The 21,217-nt window shown below is 31.1% G+C and overlaps 1 protein-coding gene across 2 annotated transcripts in view; it reads left to right on the top strand.

The window, feature by feature from the left end:
* Positions 1-18,713, top strand: part of LOC139503593 (cyclin-G-associated kinase-like) — a 28,583-nt gene extending 9,870 nt beyond the window's left edge. For both annotated transcript variants that reach the window (XM_071293399.1, XM_071293407.1), the window contains exons 6-24: positions 32-157; positions 844-933; positions 3,418-3,553; positions 5,030-5,173; positions 5,512-5,683; positions 5,916-5,968; positions 6,852-7,000; positions 7,573-7,695; positions 8,653-8,786; positions 9,270-9,383; positions 9,929-10,009; positions 10,176-10,293; positions 11,162-11,241; positions 11,685-11,881; positions 12,523-13,650; positions 14,416-14,667; positions 15,639-15,787; positions 16,174-16,350; positions 16,851-18,713. In XM_071293399.1, coding sequence (XP_071149500.1) covers positions 32-157; positions 844-933; positions 3,418-3,553; positions 5,030-5,173; positions 5,512-5,683; positions 5,916-5,968; positions 6,852-7,000; positions 7,573-7,695; positions 8,653-8,786; positions 9,270-9,383; positions 9,929-10,009; positions 10,176-10,293; positions 11,162-11,241; positions 11,685-11,881; positions 12,523-13,650; positions 14,416-14,667; positions 15,639-15,787; positions 16,174-16,350; positions 16,851-16,952 — 3,525 coding nt within the window. In that variant the 3' untranslated portion in view covers positions 16,953-18,713. The remainder of the gene's footprint in view (positions 1-31; positions 158-843; positions 934-3,417; positions 3,554-5,029; positions 5,174-5,511; positions 5,684-5,915; positions 5,969-6,851; positions 7,001-7,572; positions 7,696-8,652; positions 8,787-9,269; positions 9,384-9,928; positions 10,010-10,175; positions 10,294-11,161; positions 11,242-11,684; positions 11,882-12,522; positions 13,651-14,415; positions 14,668-15,638; positions 15,788-16,173; positions 16,351-16,850) is intronic.
* Positions 18,714-21,217: the final 2,504 nt, after the last annotated feature.

Genomic DNA, 21,217 nt, shown 5'->3' with positions numbered 1-21,217 from the left:
TGAGTATTGTACATAATGAACTGTTTTTCAGGTAGAAAATCTTCTTTTGAGTTCCCAAGGATCAATAAAGCTATGTGATTTTGGTAGTGCTACAACAAAGACCCATTATCCTGATTCTGGCTGGTCAGCTATACAGAGGAGTCTTGTAGAGGATGAGGTAACCATTATAATCATATTATTTCATTAACAAAACATTGTAAATATGATTTCTGTTCTTCTTCATGTCTAATTAATGTAGATTGGGTGCTTTCCACCATATTAAATCTTAAAGCAGCAGCACACAATCAGTCTAGTTGCAAATTTTTAGAGAAGAATTAAATTCATTTGTTAGGCTTTTCATCTGGGCTGCCATACAGTGTCTGAACATTTACCCATGAACTGTTCAACCGAAGCTTTTCAAATTTAATATTTTGTTACTGTTAACAAAATGGAGGTCAAGTTAATATTGATGATTGTCACTTTTACCAATCAGGAGTTATGGTCCTTGTGGTATTAAAATCTGCCAGGAGTGGTCTAATAGTTGAACTACTGTACCACTAGCCTGTCAACACTGAAGTTGTCAGTTCAGCACATGGTAGATGCATTAGACTCCAGTTTTCACTGACTAGGATTGTCAAATTGTCTTCCAAAGGTCTGTGGTTCCCTCTAGGCTCTCCTGCTTCCTCCACCAAATTGTGCAATAGTGCTGATAGTGGCGTTAAATACAGTCAATCAGTCAATCAATAAAACCAGCAAATCAAAATACAGTTTGATTTTAATATCATACAGAAATAAATCACATCTTAATTTAACAGCTATGTTAATGATAAGAAAGTTAGAAGTTTTATTTTTTATTTTTTTTAGATTACAAGAAACACTACACCTATGTACAGATCTCCAGAAATGTTAGACTTATACATGAACTATCCTATATGTGAAAGTCTGGATATATGGGTAAGTTATTTAAATGTAAATCTATTTGTTCATTTAATTTGACATACAGGAAAATATTTGAGATCATTTAAGAAGAAAAACAGAGTGATTTTTTTTTAACAAGCAATAACTAGTTTAAACTCTGGTAAAACAGTTTCCACAGGTTTCTGATCAATGTAAAGATTGGAAAATCAGATTTTTATTTACCATTTTAAGTACTAGTATAATTAATCTTTATTATTCAACTGTTGAACAGCTAATTAAGAAATAATTCCTTCATGTCATGCTCTATAAAATTGAGAATGGAAATGGGGAATGTGTCAAAGAGACAACAACCTGACCAAATAAAAAACAACAGCAGAGGGTCACCAACAGGTCTTCAATGTAGCGAGAAATTCCCGCACCCGTAGGCGTCCTTCAGCTGGCCCCTAAACAAATATATACTAGTCCAGTGATAATGAACGCCATACTAATTTCCAAATTGTACACAAGAAACTAAAATTAAAATAACACAAGACTAACAAAGGCCAGAGGCTCCTGACTTGGGACAGACGCAAAAATGCGGCGGGGTTAAAAATGTTTGTGAGATCTCAACCCTCCCCCGTTACCTCTAACCAATGTAGAAAAGTAAACGCATAACAATACGCAAATTAAAATTCAGTTCAAGAGAAGAAAATAAACAAAAAGACAATAATACATAAATAACAACAGACTACTAGCAGTTAACTGACATGCCAGCTCCAGACTTCAATTAAACTGACTGAAAGATTATGATTTCATCATATGAACATCAGGCACAATCCTTCCCGTTAGGGGTTCAGTATCATACTATCATAACATATATGAGAAGAACATAACCCGTGTCATGCCAACAACTGTTTTTAGAATAAATGTGTTTAGTTCCGATGCAAAGACCTTATCAGTGACTCAATATTAACGCCAAAATATGCAATCTTTAATGACTTGACAACAGTATCGTAATTATATCCCTTCTTAATAAGTCTATTCAAAGGTTTTGTAAGTTTCTGAGGTGAATACTGACACCTTTGTGCTTTATAAAGAATATTTCCATAAAAAATTGGATGTGAAATACCTGAACGTATTAGAAGTCTGCATGTTGAGCTATATTTACGAATGATGTCTTTATACTGATGATAAAATTTAGTAAATGTTTTGACTAGTTTGTGATATCGAAAACCCTGGTGTAATAATTTTTCAGTAATACATAAATTTCTCTCGTTAAAATCTAAAACATTGTTACATACACGAGCGAATCGTACAAGTTGAGATATATAAACACCGTAAGATGGTGACAAGGGAACGTCACCATCTAAAAACGGATAATTAACGATAGGAAATGAAAAATCATCCCTTTTATCATAAATTTTAGTATTCAGCTTTCCATTAGTGATATAGATATCAAGATCAAGAAAAGGGCAGTGGTCATTGTTAGTATTAGCTTTATTTAAATTAAGTTCAACAGGATAAATTTCATCAATATACATACTGAAGTCGTCATTATTGAGAGCCAAAATATCATCCAAATATCTAAAAGTATTATTAAATTTGTTTATCAGATGTTGTTTCGATGGGTCTTTGCTTATTTTTGTCATAAATTGTAACTCATAACAATACAAAAACAGGTCCGCAATAAGTGGTGCACAGTTAGTCCCCATTGGAATTCTGATAATCTGACGATATACGGAATCCCCAAAGCGAACAAAAATGTTATCTAGTAAAAATTCAAGGGCATATATAGTAACGATAATTTTGTACGCTTCGACCTATAAAAATACTGTATTTGTCCTATTAGAATCAAAATAATTCCTTCATGTCATGCTCTATGCTCATTTTAACATGGGTAGGCATTATATTTGTCAATATTTTACACTGAGTGTTAGCGAGGTGTAAAATGTGGTCAAATATAATGCCTACCCATGTTAAAATGAGCATAGAGCATGACATGAAGGAATTATTTCGATTCTAATAGGACAAATACAGTATTTTTATAGGTCGAAGCGTACAAAATTATCGTAAAAATGTTTGGCTGTTCCCGTTTCCTCCTCGAGAAGTCTGTGCATTGCATTTCATATTTGATAAGTTTAAAAACTACGAGCAGGATAAATATATGTTGTTTCATAAAAATATATATTATAAAAGTTTATGTAAGCTGCCTAAATGTATATATTTTAAAGGATAACGATGGAAATAACGTTAATTTAAACAGTAAGTTTGTGTGCATGTGTCAAACATATTTTGTGCTCATTAGAACACGGCTTTGTTTACAAAGCGTAATAAGGACTTCATATTAGAATAGAATTTAAAAGTTCCTTATTGAGGAGAGTTTGTGAAAAGGTTATATCATCCTCATTTCTCAGGACATAACAAAAGTATGTATTGAAGGTGATATTTTATTGTAAAGGTAGTGAGGAGCAATTTCAATTGACTAATAATTTGTATGAATGTACAATTTACTGCTACTTTCAAACATATCTTTTCTTGTAGGCACTTGGTTGTGTGCTATATCTTCTATGTTTCAATGTACATCCATTCGAAGACTCAGCTAAGCTTAGAATCATCAATGGTAACTATACCATCCCAGATACAGACAGAGAGTACACAGTATTCCATGATCTCATCAGTAAGTGTGTATTACATCATAGATTTTGATGGGAAAACAATTCTTGTTCTGAAAGTTAACAAATTCATTGCAATAATTGTCACCAATTACCTCAAATATAGCTACTACAGTTAGATCTTGTTGTCTTGAACTAAGTTGACTCAAAATTTCGGATGAGTTGAAGTTTTCACGTGATCTCGAACTTTGTTCCATATAAATGTATGTATTTCCACTCCTGTTGAGTCGAAATTGGATGAGTATAAATTTCAGTTGAGTCAAACTAAATTTACGGTCCCAAGGTTAACAAAATCATTCAAAATTATTCGAACTAATACACATATGTGAAAACATGACCTCCCTGATTTGAATGGATTGAAGAGTTAATCTGACAATACAAGTGTAATTAAATTTCTTGCCACTGAACACTGTATTGATTTATGACATGCTATTTCCACAACTGTTTAACTAAGTTTATTTTTAGGAAAAAATTAGTGGTACATTCATGAAAAAGTATGTAAAATGTTTACAAAAACAATTACTAGTAATCGTAATTTACACTAATGAGGTTGGATGTGTATAAAGTGGGGATTAAAACTTCTGTTGGTGATCACCTAAAAAATGCTCAATTGGCATCTTTAATCTTTTTGTATTTTCTTTTGAAAAGAATGAGTGAAATGAAAGAAAAAAAGAGAAATCTAAATTTTTTTTAATTTTTGCATCCGAGAATAACAAATTTTGTCAACTTTAAATGACCTAAATATCGCTAAGATGGATTGGAAATTACTCTCTCAGATAAAACCTATAGGGAAAAAAATGTAAATGAAACAATTGAATAAGTTAAAATAATGTTATTATAATAATAAAAGACAATAACTGAAACAATTGAATAAGTTAAAATAATGTTATTATAATAATAAAAGACAATGACATACAAATACATTATTCTGATACCAGAATATCCATCCCCTTCCCATATTCATCCAAATCATTTTAGGTTTACCAAGCTAAGCAAGAGTTGTGTCCCTTGGTCTATCAAACTTCCGGTTTGCATTTGAGTCAAACTATATCTCAAAATATTTCTCTGGTTCGGCTGACTTCGTGATTACGAGAGTCGACTGCATTTTAAAACATACAACAGAAGAGTATGATGTCTGTTAAAGCTGGCTTTTCAAAAATTATTCATTGCTATGTACATCTAAATGAAAATGATTGCCAATGATACAGTTCTACACAACAGACCAAACTGTAAACGAAATAGAACCTCAGTGAAATTAATTTGTAGACAGCCCCCTCACATGCAAAAGTAAGCCACAGGTACACATTCTACTGCATCCACACTGTGACCACACAGCATGAGTGTGAATCATGACATGAATAGATATTTTCAAATTCACATACACATTTCATTTAGGATATTTATTACTAATAAATTCATATAGCAGATAAAACAATAATGTTTGACAAATTTTATAACATTTTGATTGGAATATTTTATAGGATCTTTGTTACAAGTGAACCCCAATGATAGACCTAACATAACTGATGTATTAGACAGATTACAGGAGGTAGCAGCCGCCAGAAATATCAACTTAAAAACTCCACTTAATATTACTGAGGGAATATCTGCTACACCGTTCTCAGGTAAAACTCTTAAAATAGCTAGCTGGTTAAACTCAGCATGCTCAAGTTAACATGATTCTTTGTTTTAACCTTTTCAAATCATCACTATATATTACAAACAGAATATATATCACCATTCATATGTGTAAATAATAATATATGAGTTGCACACTATTCTTAAACATATTAGTGAAATTATTTTGGCAGAAAAATGAAATAGGTGTTTTATGAAGGAAGTTATATGTGCATGGTTGTATTAACTAGCAGGTTTTTATGTCAAATCATACTACAGTTTAGAAATGTTCTTCTTGGGATGCTTCTTTTACCATGATCATTAAACATCTTTATTATTTTAATAGATAATTCAGATTCCCCAGTTAGACAAGCACCACCCCCACAACCTCAGCCTTCAGCATACAATGAGGGACAAACCACAGCAGGGTCAATATTTAGTTCATTAAAAGGTGGAGCTGGAAGTTTAATGAAAAATATCAAAGATGCTTCAGCCAAAGTCATGGAAACGGTCTCAGCGTAAGTTTGAATATATAACTATTTTATACCATTTAATGATATGAAATTATTATTTTACGACTAGTGTTTATAAAAGTATCATTTACTTTAAACAATTCAAGATATATTAAACAAAATATTGAAATAACCAATTGTAATGAAGTCTATTGAAGAAAACTTTTGAATGATACATGTATGTTTTCAAAACAACACTAAAAAATTGTTATTATTGAAATATTTTCTTTCATTTCAGAACTGTGAACAAGGCAGATTTGGATTTGAGTTATATCACATCTAGAGTAATAGGTAATGTGCTTTAATTGGATTTATATGTTTTCATCATGAATGAATTTGTCTTTTATTTCTTCAAAGCTATTTTGACTTGTAAAGTTAGCTAGACTTTCAATGATTAAACAACTAATACTTTAAACAAAATGTATCATTTCAAACATAAGAAAAAAATTCTGATATCTGAAACAGATGGATGGGTGGCTGTTGAACATTCAGTGGCAAATAAAGAGCATATTGAGGATAAAAAGATGTGAATTATATATGAACATGAATCCTGCTTTGTACAAGACTGACAGTCTGAGCAGGACTTTTAACACACTAGCTTTCAAGGCAACAGTTTGCTTGAAAACACATCACCATAGTTGGACTAAAAGCTAACCAGTCTCCTCTTATTCCTAATAATGCATGCTTTAAGATGAAGCAGCAAAACCAATTGTAAAGTTTTTTGTTTAACATGACCTGGAATCAAACCTGCATCATTGCCACATCACAACCAACAAAATGGTTATCAGAACACAAAGTTAAACATATATATGGGTATTAACATTAGGTACCTCTAGCTGGCCAGGTAATTCAAGCCAACTACTCACATGGTTAAAGATGAAACGATATGATTGCCAACTCTCTACTAAAGACCGAATGACATAGAAGTTTGCAACTGTAGGTCACCAGATGGCCTTTAATGCTTTGCAGAACTCATAAGGCATAGGAAGTTGTAAAGGCCTATTCATACTAGTGTGTGCCCAACCTCCCTATAACCTGGGTTAGTGGTGAAAAGCACCACAAAATAACAAACTATACAAAACAATAATTAGTTCTATTTTCTTATTTCAGTTGATACTCTCAGAGAATATTGAATGATTTATTTAGACTAATAATATTTCTATTTCTATTACAGTTATGTCATTCCCATCAGAGGGTGTTGAATCAGCTTTTAAGAATCATATAGATGAAGTTAAGAATTATCTAGACTACAAACATAAAAGTTCATATGCTGTATATAATATATCACAGAAAAGTTATAGGACCATCAAATTTGAAAACAGGGTTGGTATATATCTATGCATTAGCACAGGCTTCAATTCTAAATTAGAAATTACACATAAAAAAATCACATTGTACGCCACATTGTATATGACTTTTGACATTTGCCATGACTTTTTTGGCAATTTTATTATTATTTGTCTTACTGTTATTGTATTTTCTTTACAACTTTCATCTCCTTTGATGTTCAAGAATAGAAATTCTCATCCAGGTGATCATATTTCTATAAACTATAGCAAGTTATAGAAATACTTAATATTATTTTGACAAGATTTCAAAACAAATGAGGTGACAAATTATAATTTCACTCTTTTTAGGCGTCTTTTGGTCATTTGTACTGTTTCTACATATTTATGCATTAATTGGCTTTTAAATGTTTTGAATTTAATGTCTTGATTAAAGTAAATCCAGAAAAACACTTGGATACACCAAATAAATAAACTGTTTTCTTAAAAAAAAAAAAAATTATCTGCAAACTATTATAATTTATTATATTTAAAATTGCATATCTAGTTTATTTTAAACTGATGCATTAACATTTCACAGATGATGAATGTTTTACATATACATTATAGGTATCAGAATGTGGTTGGACAGCTAGGAAAGCCCCAACACTTGCCAATCTCTTTGCTATTTGCAAGAATATGCATTTATGGCTCAGACAAAATCCACATAATATATGTGTGGTACATTGTTTAGTAAGTAATATATAAAACTATGTTTCTTAAATCAGAAATGTTAAACACTTCATACAGTTTGTATATTTGTGATTTGTAATATGAGTAAATGAAACTTGTTTCAATAATAAAAAAACAAGGTGCAAAGTCTAAACAGATCACCAAATATTATAATAAGGCTTCTGATTTTGAAGCTATGAGATAAAAAAAAAAATGTTAGAAAATAATGAAATAAAAAAAATATTCCTGTAATTTACATAAATATGAGAATAAAGTTTGAAAGATGTTTTTGTCGAGCCTTCGACTTTAGTCGAAAAAGCGAGACTAAGCGATCCTACATTCCGTTGTCGTCGGCGGCGTCATCGGCGGCGTCCACAAATATTCACTCTGTGGTTAAAGTTTTTGAAATTTTAATAACTTTCTTAAACTATACTGAATTTCTACCAAACTTGGACAGAAGCTTGTTTATGATCATAAGAAAGTATCCAGAAGTAAATTTTGTAAAAATAAAATTCCATTTTTTCCGTATTTTACTTATAAATGGACTTTGTTTTTCTGCGAGGAAACATTACATTCACTCTGTGGTTAAAGTTTTAAAAATTTTAATAACTTTCATAAACTATCCTGGATTTCTACCAAACTTAATTAGAAGCTTGTTTCTGATCATAAGATATTATTCAGAAGTAAATTTTGTAAAAAAAAAATTCACTTTTTCCGTATTTTACTTATCAATGGACTTAGTTTTTCTTCCAGTTAACATTACATACAGTCTGCAGTTAAAGTTTATACAACATTTATTAGATTCATAAACTATCCTGGATTTTTTACCAAACTTGGAAGCTTCTTTCAATCAAAAGACAGTATCGAGAGGGAAATTTTTATTGATGTGTTTCCTCATTTTGTTGAGTCTGCGATTAACAGCAAAAGTAGGCGAGACACTGGGTTCCGCGGAACCCTTACGAATTTTTATTATTATAGGATGGTAAAGCTTCCTCAGCCACAGTCATTGGAGCATTCCTTGTGTTCTGTAGATTGTTTGAATCTAGTCAACAAGCATTACATTTGTTCTCCTCAAAGCGATGCCAGCCAGGCCTGTCTCCTGCTCAAAGAAGGTATAATTGTCAGCTTCTAGATCATTGTAGTAAACAAGGATTTCACTTGTAACTGGCATCAACAGCTGTGAAAATAGGCCTAGAAACTGCTCAACCCAGTCCATTATGCATTTCGTCCAAAAATGATTTTATATTATATCTGCAGCTTGATATATTGAGTTTTAGCAAATTTTACTTGCTTCAAGGATCTTCATGTTTTCCAATAATTTAAGATTTTACAACCAATTCCCATATAACTAGTCATTGATTGCTAGATTTGTATCAAGTTTAAAAGTAAAACAATGTTTCTATTTTTGTGGCATGTTGAATATCTTTGTATATACACAAGAAAAAATTCTCTTCTGGTGGTAACCTGTAAAGATGCTAACTATACTTAAATAATTGACTTTTCTAAAGTTTTATATTTATGCCCACGCCATGGCATGGAGGATTAAGTTTTACCCTTGTTACTCTGTACACTAAAGATTGGTTTTCTATTTATAGGTATATAGGGTACATTTCTGAGATGGTAGCTGACACCCCCTATTTACCTCACAGTAGGCCAGTGATGATTAAGAACCTCATCATGTCCCCAGTTCCATTATTCAATAAAATGAGGTAGGTACATATCTAATGTTAAATTTATATACTTTGTTACTCCAGACCTCATACTATATATAGAAGAAGAATGAAATAAAATTGACAGCTTGATGATTACAGAATTTTGTTCTTGTCTAAGTAGATCTATATATTAACTTCCTTCGTCAGTCTGTTTGTCAATAATTATTGTTAATACAAAAACTCAAAAGTATAGGAAGTAGGCTTATGAAATTGGTGTGCATCATATTGTAGATTTGCATATTACTTTTTTGTCAATTAAATTTCTTTCTTTTTTTAAAATATAATTTCTGTATTAAAACACCAGAAGTCCAAAAGAATAGACAGGAGGCCAATAAAATTTTACACAATTTGATTGTTGTTTGTTTGTTGAAAATTGGCCCACAGTTATTGGTAAAAAAAACTTTATAATAGATTCAACTGAAATCATTTGTAAAAAAGTGGGGAAAATACATTTAAAGCAATAGTATTCTAATGATTAAAACGATATTGAACGTGAAAGCTCAAATTTAATATATACAATTTTAAAATTTCTTGTTTAATAGGAATGGCTGTCGACCTTTTGTTGAGATATTTGTTGGAGAAGATAGAATAATGTCAACATCTCAGGAATATGACAAGATGAGGTTTGTAATATATTGTTATTATTAAAGGTAGATTGTAGGTGTTGAAATATTAAAATACTAATTTGATTTATTAAAAAAATGTAATATCAATTTGCTGGAATAGAAAGGTTTAAAAAATCGTTAAATCTGTTATATGAATAAACTTATTATATTGTTTTACTTACAGGGGTTTTGTTGTTGATGAAGGAAAAGCTATAATACCACTAGATATGTCAGTTGTTGGTGACATCACTGTCATAGCCTATCATGCAAGGTCAACATTTGGGGGCAAAGTTCAGGGCAAGGTAAAGTGATATATTTCAACATCCAGGGCAAAGTTTACAGCAAGAGACAAATGCCATTGCACATTGACAGGGTTGGGTGCTTTATAATCTTATCTTAAGCCAAGTGAAGACAAGGTCATTTGGATGAGGTCAAAGGTCAAATAGGTGGAGTAAATGTATTTACCTCCAATTAAACTTTAAGTGAACAACCGAATTTTGTGGAAATAAATAGCTAACTAATGGAATAGTTCATTACAAGTAGTGAAATGTAAAAATTCTTATTTGTTTTTCTAATCTGACTTTTGTACCTTCTAATCTGACTTATTAGGGGTCAGTCTCAGTTTGACTGTATTGACAAAAAATTATTAGTTTGCCATTAGCAAAACAGTACCCATTGATAAAGATTCAGTCTGAATAGGATGCACCATTCCAAAACAAAAATAATTGAAAGCTAAATCAAATAGAAATAACAATGTTCAAAATATAGTGCATGTCTTCTTGACAATAAACTAATAAGTGTATTTCTACCAGTAGGCAATTTTTATTAGAAAAATAAATCCGTACAAAGTTAAACGTTAAACTAAAAATTTCATCCTGTAAAAAGTGGTAAATGATGAACCACTGTTTGAAAACGAAAAAAAAACTATGAAATTTCACTGCTACTGTCAAACACACCTCTCTGTCCATCACCCAATGGCAGTCTGCATCTGACTTCAGTCATCTTGGTCAACACACTTTACAAAAACTAGTTTAACTACAAAAATACACTTGAAATATTTGCATCCAAAAATTAATTAAACATCAAGCAAACATACATTTCCATTGTGTAAACTGTCTTTATCTTCAATTATAAATCTGACATACCTGGTATTTAATTTGTTTCTTTCAGATTACTTCAATGAAAATGTTTCAGTTGCAGTTTCATACTGGTATGGTCAAACCTGAAAGCACTAAAATGAAATTCACTCAGTAAGTATGCATACTCCTTTGGTCAACCTGAAAGCATGTGGTCAAACTGAAATCACTAGTTCAAACGAGAAACCACTAGTTTTGTTAAAACATATTTTATTGTTCAAAATGACAAATGTGAAATCACTCAAACAAACAATCGTTAATTCCACACAGTAAGTCTATTAGATGGAATTTACAGTTGGTTCTTTTACACCAGTCCTACATTCAACAAGAACAGTTGTTTACTGGATATGGTTCTTGTGTATACTTATTTGTACCATCAACATTCACATTTTTTCACCTCCTGTTATTTTTGCAAAACTTGAGTTTTAAAGTATGAAACAAACCATTTAACAACATTATGGAATAAATCATTATCACAGAGTATTAAATTGGCTTTATAAGCTTGTACTTCAACTGCTTGTTGTCCTTATGATATAAGATATAACTTTTTGTTGTAGATTTGATTTGGATCAGTTAGAAACTGCAGACAAATATCCTGATCTCTTCTCTGTGTCATTAGATGTGATTGTCTCCCCAAATGAACGTCCTAGAACAGACAGTATGTACCCGTGGCAAAAATTTGATACACAGAAACTGAACCCCAGAGTTTTATTCTCTTCCAAAGATGAACTGTATCAAGTTCTTAATGAGTTTGGTAAGTTATATTATTGTATAGCAATATAAATAAATTTTGTGTTTTTACTGTCTTCTGATTGGTTAAAATCATTAGTTTTATTTTCAATGTTGTCAATTTTGATGGTGACACGCCCACTTTGACGTTGTGTATTCATACACTAACATGTGTGTACGTTGTTATTGTAAATATAAATAATATAAAAAGTTCTTGGAGCCTTAGTTTTGATAGAAATTAATTTATTATGAATGGCAATAATTTATTTTGATTTTATTGAACCATAAAACTAATTTTTGACTCTTCACATTTTTAAATTTTCTTTAAACCACAGACAGGAAATTCATCTATTCAATTACAAATATAAAATAACCTGGAGGTTAAAACAACCTGCAGGGGTGAAAGGAAACAAACAATCTTGTTTGCTTGGCCTCAGACAATAATCATCGGGACTTGTATGACTGATACAAATCAAAGTAATAATGTGTTAAAGCTTTGCTTTTATCTGGAATGTTTATGTTTAAAAAACACATTTCTTTATCACAGTAAAGTAAGGTATTACTACTGTAGCCATAACGCATTAGTTACATTTCTTATAATCTTTTATTCATTTCATAAACTATGCTTTTATTATATATATAGTTTTCATACAATTTCTACATCAGGTATCTCGGAAAGAGTAAAATCAAGGTTACATAGAACTACCAGTCAACCTAGTAGTGAGAACAGCAGTCCAGCTCATGTACCAAAACCACAAGAACCAAAACAGGAAACCAGGAAAAAAGAGGAACCAGTTAATAAGACAAGTTTCTTTGACAGTTTGAGTTGGCAACAGGAAGAATCAAAAGGACAGGGTCAGGTAAAGAGTTTTGCTGACCGAGAATCAGAATCGGGTCTTCTCAGCGGCAGTGAAGATGATGAAGATGACTTTGCCGCATTAACAAGTGAACGTATGAAAGGATTATCTAATGGTAATAGTGGATCACAAAATTCTATTGGTGGAAAGAAATCACCAAATGTTGACTTGTTTTCTTCTGGAAATAACACAGATAATGTGGATTTGTTTTCAATGGGAAATCAGTCAAAACAACAAGATGTTGACTTTTTCTCATCAGGAAATAAAAGTGAAAATGAGGATTTGTTTTCTTTAGGAAACCAGTCAAAACCACAAAATGTTGACTTGTTTGCATCACGACCTGATAATCAATTATTTGATTTGTCAGGTGAGGAATCTGCATTAGATTCTAAAAATGGAGGTGTGACAGAACAAATAGATTTACTTAATATAGATGGACCTAGTGATTTTCTAGGTGGACAACAAAATAGTGCACCTAATGATCAGCAATCTTCATTTGATCCTTTCCAGGAATTGTCTTCTAGACAGACTAATGCATTCCCAACAGCCAAAACTACCCAGAAACCATCTGGAACATTCGATCCATTCCAAACAAGTGTCTCAAACAATTCCAATAATACTCAAGAAGATGATTTTATAAAAATGATGGAAAGTAATTCCTCAAATGACACTGGTCCCAATTTACTAGGAAACTGGGATAGTGCAAACGTAGTTAAGTTTAATACATCAAACATTCCAGTGAATAATAGATCAAGTTCTAACTTACGACAAAGTCATTCTGCATCTAACTTAGGAGGTATCCAACAGAATAATAGTGGAACTAAAATGCCAGCAATGGGAGGATTTGGTTCACAACAAAATATTTTATCTGCTAATCAGGCTAAGCCAGCACAACAACAACAACAGCCCAAAAAACTGGATCCATTTGCTGACTTAGGTAAGCTGATAAGATTTTTCAGATCAATCTTTTGCTAGCAGGCATCAGAGACGAGGGTGTTCTAATTGACCAATAGAATTGATAATTTTATTTTATGGCAGCTAAACTGAGGTGAATGTTGCTTTAATGGTAGCAAAAAGGCATTTGGTGCTTGATTGATTTAAAAATCAATATCCATGTAGAAAATACATTTTTTTTGTACTTCAGTTTGGCATCGACATTCCTTCAAAAGAAAGATACTCTTGTTAATGTCAGAATAATGATTTATATAATATTAATTGTAACATCGATTTGCATGTAAACGGTTGATATGTTTGATATGTTGACAACTATTGTTTTCTCTCTAATGTACTCTATTTCATTTGTGCATTATGATGAGAAAAGGGAAAAATTTACTTCTAAAAAATGAGTTTTTGTCAAAGTTTAAAAAAATATGTTTATTTCATTATTTTACCTAAATTGAAGTACAAATGATTGGATACTAAAGATGGTAAAAAAAAAATTAAAAATGTTAGATTAATTTTTGCCCTTTTAATTAGAAATCTGTATACAAATAATTATGTTCTAATATATCAGAACTTGAGTGACATTTAGTTATATAGTTCATTATGTGCAGTTTTTACATTTACAAAAATCATTCCAATAGTTTCTGAATTTATAGTAACTGTACCAGGATATGAGATACTTGCTAGTGACAACAATTTTAGAGAATTGTGTATCTATCTGTAGATTAAACATGTAAAGAGTACCCTTTTTTTAACACAGGTAGTTTAGGAAGTATTGGAGGTAATAAGCAGTCGACAGGGTGGCAACAGAAACCATCTCCGCAAGGTTCTCCTAAACTGAACAGGCCACAGGCAGTCATCAACAAAAATTCCCCTCAAGGATCCCCACAGATTCCAAGACCTCCACAGCATAAACCAAATTACAATGTAAACTTCCCTGCTCCTCCGAGTAACACAGGAAAATCAAGTGTGATAGGGGATAGAAGTGATCGAGGTGTTAGGAAACCATTTGGTAAGTGAAATAAAACTAAAACCCGTATAGTACCAAAGTTATTCATACCAAAACATAACTACAATTGATTAAACATTTAACCAATGGGTTTATGTCAAATAATTTTTTAATAAATTAGCTTTTGTACATTTGTATGTGTGATTTCTGTCATTTTGTCTGTGTTTATGTAGTAATATTGATAGTAAAGTAAGAACTCCAATTCCAAAATAATTTATGGCCTTAATTGACTAGAAAAATGGAAACACTAACCATATAAACTGTAAGAGAATAGAAGGGTGTTTAACCAGGTTCTGTGGTACTGAACTTCCAACTTTTACTCTTTGGAGGCCAAATTGTTTTAGCTATCTGATTTGATCAATTTTGGTTTTCATAATGAATACACCACTATATCTTGGCGTATATCTTTGACTCTTTTAATTTGTTTTATTAAGACTGAAAAATCCTAGAAGCAGTATGATTGTTTTGTATTCACAGTACATTTATTTCATTTTATCATGTTTGTCTTTTTTTTTCCATCATAATTTAACTCTTGCTATTATAATTGCAGATAACTTTGGTAATACATTGCAATAACATTTTGAATGCTTCTAAGCACAACATTCCACTATTCCTACATCAGTTATTTACACCAATTGTTCACCATTTTACACATGTTACACTACATAAAGTATTTACCTCAATGTTTAAACAGAATTAGATTATACCTGCCATTCTCTAACCTGCACCTTACATTTATGAAATTAAAAGATTAAAGTTGCACAAATGTTATATTCAACTCTGTCTTTACTTTTTCTTCATTATTTGATATGTTTTAATTTAATGATAAGACCAAAATAGTTTGTGTTACTAAAACAACCAATATTTATTTATCATAGAGTCATAAGAATTAATGATAACAATTAATCCTTGAAATAAATACTAGTAAATTCTGATTGTTTAAACTATTTTGTTGATAATTTGCCGTGTTTCAGGTCCAAAGCCATCTGTATCTAATCATGCCTTTGAAGATCTGTTAGGATCACAGGGCTTTAGTTCTACAGCCAAAGCTAATGAACAAAAGACCATTGCCAGTATGAGGAGACAACAGTTAGTAGAAGATATGGATCCTGATAAATTAAAGGTAGATAAGAAACAAACTCACCAACACAGGCTTGTCAAATATCTAAATAATAATAAAAAAAAAATCACTGCTGTCTATAGTTAAAGACCATTTTCTATTTGTGTTGTTAAATTTCTGTCTCATATTTCATAAACAACATATCTCCTTCAATTCACATTAAATTATAAGTTTTGTAAAATTTTATGAAATTGCCATTTAGGTTTAGAATGGAGATGGAAAATTGGTTGAATTTGTACATGTGTATGCCTTAAAATTAATAATTAATTTTGCATTTTATTAGAATATTGAATCATATTCATTCTAATGGAATCACTGATAAAGATGTAAGCTTTTATACAACAAATTGTTAAGTGTTGTCAGAAATCATTTGAATGCCTGTATTTTAGCTAATGGAATGGATACAGGGTAAAGAGAGGAATATACGAGCTCTTCTGTGTTCACTACATACAGTCCTGTGGGAGGGAGAGGAACGGTGGAAAGGCATCGGAATGCACGACCTTGTAACACCAGAACAAGTAAAGAAAGTGTATCGTAAAGCTGTGTTAGCTGTTCATCCAGATAAGGTAAGTTTTATATATCTCTCATCAATAACCACATACATGAACTAAAGTTTCTATCTTTAATTTCTTTCCACACAAAAACATATGTAACGTAGTATATTCTATGGGACGTTTTTACACTTTTTGTCGAGCCTTCAACTTTTGTTGAAAAAAAACGAGACATAATGATCCTAAATTCAGTTATTGTCAGCGATGTCCACAAATATTCACTCTTTTTAATGGTTTATTGTATTAGTTAGAATTTAAGGAGTACTTAGGTAAATATAGTACATAAAATGCAATCAAAACTCTATGGTACTGACTTGATGTCAAAATCTTCCAAGGTTTCTCACTACCATAACATTTTGAAAATTGGAGTTATCTTCCTTTGTTCAGAATTTTAGTTAAATCAACAACAACCAATGTTACACTGAAATATTTTATTTTACTCACCACTGATAAATTAAAGCACTTTGATTTTGTTATTCTACCTACAAATGAACAAAACTATAATTTATTTACAGCTGACAGGATCTCCACATGAAGATATGGCTAAAATGATATTTATGGAATTAAACGATGGCTGGGCCCAGTTTGAGGAGGAAGGCATGAAAGCTTTATACTAACAATCACATGATCATGGACAGTTACTGCACTATGGAAGTATTCAATCATTATCTAGGTCACATGTTATTTCTGTACTTTGAATGTTATCAGTTTCACTAGTCAAAATTTTGGTTTTTTTCTATGACTTTGCTGTATGTTTCTTTTAGTTTTAACATTACTTTATCATTTCATTGATGTAAAAGGCCAGACTACTTTTAATGTTCGGTCAATCAGTATTCCATCAAGTTTTTTAGATTAATAGAATGAATTTCATACATTTGAAGGTAGGGCATGACTGGTTTTATAACATAAAGGACACGAAGAATAAAGTAGGTTTTCCAGTTAGGTATGGAATTCTAACAAAAGCTTTGAATACAATTTGAAGACAAAATTAAGAAACTTCAAGTAACTATTGAAGGATACCATATACCCCATGTCAATCAACTTTTTATTTGAAGATTGAAAATACCTGATATCCCATATATAAAGATTGAAATTATCTAGTACTTTATCCCAATTGTTAAAAGAGCAGTGTTCAACATCCAAATGGTCTATTTTATTTTCTGTTTTAATATTTATATAGATTTGCTTCTTATTGATGAAATATGTTATAGTATACTTAATATCTGAAATATTGTACTTAGGTGTGAATTATACAGTTACAGAAAAATTCCCTTAAACAGATGAGACCAAGTTTTAATCCTCTATTATTTTTTAAGTACATTTTATAATCTAGATATAGTATACCAATGTTTAACATTACTGTACTGTTCATACTTATGCCTGCTTTCTTGTCCTTTTAAGTGATCATGTGGCACAAACGTGTCTTTTGTCCCCAAACATGTCCGACTTCATACCCCTCCAAACAGGTCCACTTATAAATGCCAGAACGTGATCATGTCATCTCTTTAGGTAGAGATTCCTTTAAACACGTTTATTTTACTTCCCTATGTAAACATTTTAAATGACCCACAATCTTACTGTTTGTGCAATATAATGGTTTATAATGTAATTTGCTTAATATTCAGTATTTATGTTCATTATTATCTAAATTTAATACATAATTTAAGATTGGAAACCAATAATACAAGACAATGTATTGAATATGTGTACAAATAATAAATTATGTGTTATTATCTGTTATGTACTAATTAATGTATGCTCTCAATCTTTAGTATTTATCTATGTATGTATAAAACATTCCAATTGATTAGCTGGTTCTGTTCACATATCTATATTTCCCCAAGGTTAGTAAGCATGTATTTTGTATATTTTTGGAATATCTGTGATAACTATTGCGTAATCTTAATAACACAAAGGTACTTTCTATAGATGAAGGTATCAACTTTCTTTAGAAGTAGGTATTGATTTTCTACAATCTCTAAAAAGAGTTCTCTATATGAAGTATTATCAATTATTCCTTGGACATATGTGCAATCAGTGAAATTCATACATTTTAGCATTTTTGAAATATTATTTCTGTATGTATAGCAAATAAAAGTATGAATAAGATTTTAGAAGAAAAGTGTTAACATTAGTTGTTATTGTCGCTCACATATTTTTCTGTTTTATAATGAACAATTTGAAAATAGGTATTTAGATGTTTAAGAAGATAAAGAAAATAAATAGTTTTTTGGACTTGCAAATACATCAGTGAAAGTTGTTATATCAGAATGAGATTAGGTGCATTTTAAATTTGTGTATATTAGTTAATGATAAGCACTGTTTGTTGTCTGTAAATAGTGGATAATTACGAATAGGTCAATAAATATGCATCAGTATGTCAGTGTTCTTATGTATTCTATGGTCACGACAGTATAGATTCTTGTGCATTGTTTATTGGATTATCCATTGGAGGACCATGCAAAACATTAGAGTTATCTTCCTTTGTCAAGATTTTTAGTTGAATCAACTGCAACTTATTCTTTTATACAATGCAATATTTAATTTTCTCACTGATAAGGTGTAAAACTGCTAATTTCGGGCCCAGCCAGAAAGCACTTACCAGAAAGAAGTACATATTTTACACAAAATAGTTCCTACACATCAGTGTAACTTTCAAAATATGTAGAATATTTAAGTATTTTGGTATCAAATGAAAGCTGAATACCTGGTGTAAATTTTAGAACACTTTTTGACTTATAATTATAAATATAATAAAAACTTCACCAAATTATTAAAAGAAGGTACATTTTGCCTGTTTATCAGATCTGATGGCTTGTTTTGGTACATCCGAGGTTCGGGGAATCAGTTCTTTCTTATGAATAAAAAAGAAGATGTGGTAAGATTGCCAATGAGACATCTCTCCACAAGAGACCAAATAACACAGAAATTAACAACTATAGGTCACCTTATGGCCTTCAACAATGAGCAAAACCCATACCGCATAGTCAGCTTTAACAGGCCCTGAATAGACAATGAAAAACTATTAAAATGAGAAAACAAATGGCCAAATTATGTACAAAAAAAGAAAGAAAAACAGATATGTAACACATTAAGAAATGACAACCATATGCCATTAAAGGTATGTTGATTATTTTCAGCACAAGACACCATAAAGTGTTGCTTTGACATGCAATAAATGTCAATGTATTTGAACTTAAAACAAGAGCTGTGCCTGCTTGAAATCAAGGAATATAACATAAAAAGTAATGGGCCATGAATTAGTTGTGTATCTCCATAAATGAAAGCAATTTTTACCGTTCAGTGCTGACAAGCACTTTGATTTTTACCTTCTGAATAACTGTAAAAAAAGATACCAAAAGTATTTCTTACAAGGTATTGATTGACATGTTTCAATTTTGATTTAATTCTCATCTGATGGATGGATGTTTTAATGTCAAGAGAGAGCAGGTTGGTCAATCATTTTTATACAGGATAAGAAATTTCAGGCATAAGGCTAGACATCCTGATGTTATCACGGGATAAGACTTTTTTGGCCTATAGTACAACTGTGCACTAAAAACTGCCTGCACATTATGCTTTCTATCGAGTGCTTAGGAAAAGTACCTGCTGGTATCGATTATTTGGCTGAAATCAAAAACAAACTTAGTGATGTAACAATAAAGGAATAAAGATGAGGTATTATACTTTTGTAGCATTGGTTTTGTAAAATTTTTTACAATTTAACTTGTTGTGTCCATCAAACTTATTCAAACATTACAAAAGAACATTCAAAAGAAATCTTTTCATCACATAATATGGTTTTCAATATTTAAAAATATGAATTATAGTGCTACAATGAAGATAGTCAAATGCATTTAGGTGGAATTACACTCAATGGGTATTGTATATGTATTACTATTTGTTTCTCTTTATAAATAGAAGTGAGGTATACCACACTGTATTTGAGTTATAACTAGAAAAACTGCTTTGTTTTAGAACTATTAACTGTTGCCTCTGTAAGGACTAGTATCAATTGATACAAGTAGTGAAATGAATGTAGTTCTGATTGTGTGTGTGTTGGGATAACACTATTTTCTGTACAGGAATCATTTTAAGTTTAATTGGTATACTTTAGTAAACCTCCAATAAATCTTGTTCTTTCATTTTAGGATAAAAGGAGTTTAACCCAACACAATGTACATCACAGAACCCTTGCAAAAACTCTGATTTGTTTATCTATGGCCTGTTGCATGGCAAAATCTGTGGCTCTTTAAAAAAAAAAAAATTAAAATCACAAAAAAAACTAGACACTGAGGAAAATTCAAATTGGAAGGTCCTTAATCAAATGGTAAAATTTAAAGCTGAAACACATCAAACGAATGGATAACAACTGTCATATCCCTGACCTTGATACATAAAACATTCACTCAGTCAAAATGTTTCCAGTCTTGCAGGACCTACCTTTTCCTGTTCTCATCCTGAATATGAATGCATGAAATATATTTAGATTGATTCTGTGATTTCTGGTATTTTATTTCGCTGTCCGCCCTATTGGCTATAATGTGGTGGTTTTTGGGTAAAGATTTCATGAATGCAATCAAAACCCTATGTTACTGTCTTGATATCTGTATCTTCCAAGGCTTATCACTAACTTTTTGATACAAATATATAGTGCATTGATCATACCATTCTATACATCAACCCAGGAATATTTCCAGAAATTTAGTAATGTAATGTATGCTCAGATGCCAAGTCACAAAGCAATGTTACACTTGTCAAAAAAATTACATAACTTTTGCAAGATGCAGGAATTTAAAGCCTTCTAAAAATATAAATGACGTCATTGTTAAAGTCGTCTTTAAAAATTGGAGTTATCTCCTATTGTCCAGAATTTTAGTTG

Source organism: Mytilus edulis, chromosome 1 (genome assembly GCF_963676685.1).
Source record: "Mytilus edulis chromosome 1, xbMytEdul2.2, whole genome shotgun sequence".
Classification (NCBI taxonomy): Eukaryota; Metazoa; Mollusca; class Bivalvia; order Mytilida; family Mytilidae; genus Mytilus; species Mytilus edulis.
This window is presented reverse-complemented; position numbering and strand designations above follow the sequence as displayed.